Source organism: Capsicum annuum, chromosome 1 (assembly GCF_002878395.1).
Source record: "Capsicum annuum cultivar UCD-10X-F1 chromosome 1, UCD10Xv1.1, whole genome shotgun sequence".
Taxonomy (NCBI): Eukaryota; Viridiplantae; Streptophyta; class Magnoliopsida; order Solanales; family Solanaceae; genus Capsicum; species Capsicum annuum.
Genome location: NC_061111.1, coordinates 49,672,404 through 49,677,422, shown reverse-complemented (window position 1 = coordinate 49,677,422; position 5,019 = coordinate 49,672,404). Strand labels below are relative to the sequence as shown.

Genomic DNA, 5,019 nt, shown 5'->3' with positions numbered 1-5,019 from the left:
AATCTCGACTAACTCAAATATCCTCTAAACAGTTCAAAAATTTAGATGAGCTCCTCTCGATGTTTTGAATCTCTTGATATATTATTCACTCGATACGATCCACTCTTGCTTGTTGAATCTCCGGGTTAGTATGTTAATTACTCGTACTTTAACTTAGATACTAACACACATAATTTTAATTTAATTTGTCCAATTGGCACATTTATAGGTGAATGTTAGTTAAAGCAATTTCGTCATTTTCGTATACCAATTGAATGACAACCCTTTTAGTGATTTCCTTATTCAAGCTACATAGATTGGGCCAAGATAAACATGTTGGGCCAAGATCCATTTAGTATGGGCTTTTTAGCAATGGGCTATGTCATGATCCATTTTGCATGGACATATCCTTAAGGGAAATTAACACTAAAATTTTGGAAAAATAACATAAACATACACCTTAACTTACCATATTTACACAAATCTCCACCCTTAAAAAATAATGACAAAAATTTCAAATAACTATGTATCTTTATTGGATTATCGGGAGCTAATTATGTATCTCGATAAATACAAATAAAAAAAAATGTATTGGGAGCTAATTATGTATCTTTACAACAAAAATTGTATCTTCATTGTATGTATTATGTATCTCGACGGATCCGAAAAAAATATATCGGGAGCTACTTATGTATCTTTACAAAGAAAAAAAATATATTTTCGTTGGATGTATCGGGAGCTAATTATGTATCTCGACGGATCCAAAATCAAAATTTTTAGTAATTATGCAAAATGTTGAGATTTCTGTAATTAAGCTCCAACGTGTCGAATTTATGTTGTTTGCTCTAAAATTTTAACACTAATTTTTCTTACGCCAAGTGAGATCAATACTTTCATTTTTAATCAGAGGTCTCATATTTCAAGTCTTAAGTATAAATTCATATTTAATGCTTTTCCTAACACGAGGTATTTTGATGAGACAGAATTTAGTTGAACTCCAATGTAAATATCGAATATTGCGCGATAAATTAAAAAAAAAAAAAAAAAAGGGAGTGTGGGGTGAGAAAGATTCCACAAACATAAGCTCAGCTTTTTGATTTTTGACCAAATCTTTTCTATGATCAATACTCTTTCATCTTAATATGAAGTCTAAGGTAAATTCTGAGTATAAAATCTTCATGTGTGAATACTTAATTAAGCTCTAGTACAAATACTGAATATCTAAGGAGAAATTCCAAAAATATAAATTCAACTTTTCATAGCAAATATATTTTTTGTTTTTGACAACTCTAAAACAAAAACATAATCAAAAGAATTGAAGATTACAACAACAAAAAAAAAAGTCACACTAATAAAAGCCAGCATCACACAAAAAGGTAAAAAGTACAATATGAGAAAAACAATAATTATGTGTTAAAAAATTAGGTGAGATATGAAAGCACCAAAATGACTAAAAAGCTCATAGTCATTTCCATAAATCCCATCCATCTCCTTCTATTCCCTCCATCATTCTTTTCATTTGCTGATGCATTTGCTGGTTTTCCACTAGTGTTTCCACTAACTGTATAGCAAATCAAAGGTTAAAAATGGAAAGATAAAAATCACTTTCCTCCGTTTCATTTTATACAATACTGTTTTATAAGACACAAAGTTTAAAAAGAAAAAAATAAACATCTGACATAAACCAAAAGTACTTGTAGTACACTACTTCTTTCCTTTCATAATAAATGAATTGTTAGATTTCGATACATAAATTAAGAAAAAGGCATAAAAGACATAAATTTAATGCAACTTTCTATTTTTATCTCAAAAAGAAAAAGTTAATCTTGTAATACCTTTTTAAAAGTTAATTGGTTGTCAAATCACAAGGGTAAACTTGAAAAAAAATTCAATGATTCACTTATTTTAAAACACCAATAAATACCCCAACAATTCACTTATTTTGGACGAAAGGAGTACTAAATATATGTCCTATTTCGAGGGACAAAATCGACAGACGTCCTTCTTTATAGTATCCCTATTAAATCGATGGATTGAAGCCGCTCAAAATAAACCCATGACATGACATTTTTATGGCTATAAGCAACGATATAATTAAGGGGATTCAACATCTATAGATACATAAAATATTTTTGATCTCATATATATATATATATTTTGTTCACTTAATTCCGTTTTCATGGCCACATATATTTTTTCTTAAAAAAGAGTGTTGATGAACTCCTTACGCTATCCTAGCTCAACCTCTAACTATAAGAGTATGTCATTACGGATAAAATGAGACGTTATTACATATCATTATAGAAACTAGTTTAACCATACGTGTCTCACACGTATAACATTTGATTATTTAAAATTAAATAATTTTATCTATTGCGGAGATTTTTAATGAAGTGTAAACGTTTAAATCACTTTTCAAAACAGTTATTATTTTTTATTTTTTTATATTTAAATTTTTTTCTTATTCTTAAAATCAAATCTTTACAAATTATTGATTACATTCTTATTACGTACTTAAAATTTTGAAAAAATTGATACATCTTAAATTTGTCTTATTTTAACGCTTTTATATTTATTTCTAGATTTTTTAAATCTTCTTAAAATCAAATTTAGTTGATTTAAAATTCTTAAACTAATAAAAAATATTAGTTGTTATTAATTTTGATGATTTCTAATAAGGAAAGGTTTTAAATATATATAATTATTTTTCAACTCTTAAATATTAAAAAAAAAATAGTGAAAAGACGATTTTGTCTAAAACAAAGACTTTTAATGAAGGACAAAAAGTTCAAACAACATTTTTAAGGCCCTTCACACTTATAATATATTATAAATATATTATAGATTATAGATTATAGATGTCTTCCTCGCGTTCCAGTTTATGTGACATTTTTTGTTTTTCGAAAGTCAAACGATTTAAATTTAACCGTAAATTTGGCCATGAAATGTTCAAGTTTTTGAAATAAAATTTATATATTTTAAAATTAGGTAAAAAGTCTCATAAGTCAAAATTATTGACAAATCAAAATATTTCAAAGATATATGAAAAAATTACAGTGAAAAATAGACTTGTTTGAATCTGAAAAATTGAAAAGTACAACATAAATTAGGACAGAAAAAATATCATTTTTTTAGATAAATTAAAAAGAAAAGAGGACCATATATAAAATGAAACAAATCAAATATAAATGATAAGACAAAAAAAAAAAAAAACAGAATCAATTGAAATTTATGAATAAAATATTTTGGATTGATTTATTTTATTTTATTTTTACCTGGTGTAGATGGAGCTGCAGGACTTCCTTTTGCACTCTTTGCAAAATCTTGGAAAACCTTAGCCTCAGGTGAATTTGGTGCCAAGTGTAACAAATCTGCAAAATAAATTACAACTCCAAATGTTAAAATAAATCTAAATACAATATATTTTATGCTATTTGTATAGTTACTCCAAATTATCTTCAATTAATTAGTTTGATACTGTAAAAAAAAAAAATTCTTACATTATCTGTATATAAAAGTTAAACATTTAAGAAAACACGTGTTGTGTACTCAGTGGCGGAGCCACAGCCGACGAAGGGTGGTCAGATGAACACCCTTCGTCGGAATTTTTTTTCGAGTATATAGGTTAAATATAGATATTTATGGTTATATATATACACGTTGTTGCACACCCTTGACAAGCTAGAGAAACATAGTCCAATGGTGAAGAGTGTGCATTTCCGCATCAACAACTCGGATTCGAACCTTGACAGGTGTAGTAGTGTTTTATTTTCTTTTTTTTCTTTTTTTTTCTTTTTTTTTTAAAGAGTAAGGGCAAATATGAACATCCTTAATCAAAAGTTTGGCTCCGCCACTGTGTGTACTTACCGGTGCACATAGTTACATTAGACATATTAGGTGGAGCATGACATAGAGAAGGAAGGCTTAGTGCAAGTGTAGCATTGATCTTAAGGCCAAGGCTAGGATCATTTCTATCTTTAACCAAAATACAAAGACATATTTTGCTCTTGTCTAACACTTCTTTTAAACCGGTACAACAATCCGGTGTGGGAGCTCTGGCTTCTCCGCTAACATAAGGAAGACACGTGGCTAGACCGACGAGTTGGTTAGTACATTCTTCCCTGTCTTTATCAACATTCGCCCTCGAAAACCCTAATAATAAGATCAATAAGAAGGAGGAGGAGAAAAAAGAAAGTTGAAAATCCACAAGTTTTTTGGAATTCATTGAAACAATGTTTTTTTTTTTTTTTTGAAGGATTAATGTGGGAGTATATGAAAGAAAGATGTATAGACAAATGAATAAGTGATGGGAAAGTTTGCTTTTTATGCTTTGCTTGTGACAATAATTGTGATTATTGTGGTGTACTAAAAGAAAGGAGTAATATAGGCGTGGTAGGACTTAGGAGATTGTAATAAATAGTAGGTGTAGTTTATGGTTTTTGAGGTCTAAAAAGTTTGTATAGTTATAGACTCTAGAGGAATCACATGTGCTAATGTTACTATATTCCCATTACTTTATTAGCTAAATTAAAGAAGAATATTTCAATAATAATATACCTAATAAAAATTTTTAAGTGATAAATATTGAGCGTATGTAAATTTAATCCTTATCTAATAAAGATTGAGAGACATGTAATACGAGGTCGAGTTCCTAAGAGGCCACTCGTCCCAGTATTACTCTCTCCTAAGAACATTTAATTTTGATGTTCTACCGAGATTTAATTTGTCATTGCTCATATGATCACATCAATATTTCTACATATAATTAGTTAAATAATATTTTACCTAAAAAAAACTCTCCTTAAATAATCTTCATGGTTAAATTCGCATTCTTCACTTTGTTTCATTGAGTTTAGTTCAGCTTTCTTTGTTTTAACTTTATTCTCGATTTGATTGAAACATAGTTATTTGAAGTGAATTCTCTTTCATAGCATTATTGGGTTAATTTACAAATAATTTTATATAAAATGAAATTAGTAACTTAGAAAAAATACGGGATATTATCTATCCCAATTGACGACGACAACAACAACACAAACC

At 28.3% G+C, this 5,019-nt stretch overlaps 1 protein-coding gene across 1 annotated transcript; it reads right to left on the bottom strand.

The window, feature by feature from the left end:
* Nucleotides 1–1,216: 1,216 nt before the first annotated feature.
* LOC107873900 (non-specific lipid transfer protein GPI-anchored 14) lies at nt 1,217–4,409 on the bottom strand. The gene is made up of 3 exons (XM_016720832.2): nt 3,847–4,409; nt 3,255–3,350; nt 1,217–1,540 (listed from the first exon to the last, which is right to left on the bottom strand). The coding sequence occupies exons 1-3, from the start codon at nt 4,202–4,204 to the stop codon at nt 1,401–1,403; spliced, it is 594 nt and encodes a 197-aa protein (XP_016576318.1). The 5' UTR covers nt 4,205–4,409; the 3' UTR covers nt 1,217–1,400.
* Between the last annotated feature and the right edge of the window lie 610 nt (nt 4,410–5,019).

What these genes read in the sequence shown, in the direction of transcription:
- LOC107873900 (XM_016720832.2), bottom strand. Translation starts at nt 4,204, where the DNA reads ATGAATTCCAAAAAACTTGTGGATTTTCAACTTTCTTTTTTCTCCTCC. An exon ending in TAATGTAACTATGTGCACCG is followed by an intron (nt 3,351 to 3,846) that starts GTAAGTACACAC and finishes TTTATTTTGCAG; the next exon opens with ATTTGTTACACTTGGCACCA. An exon ending in TGCAGCTCCATCTACACCAG is followed by an intron (nt 1,541 to 3,254) that starts GTAAAAATAAAA and finishes TTTGCTATACAG; the next exon opens with TTAGTGGAAACACTAGTGGA.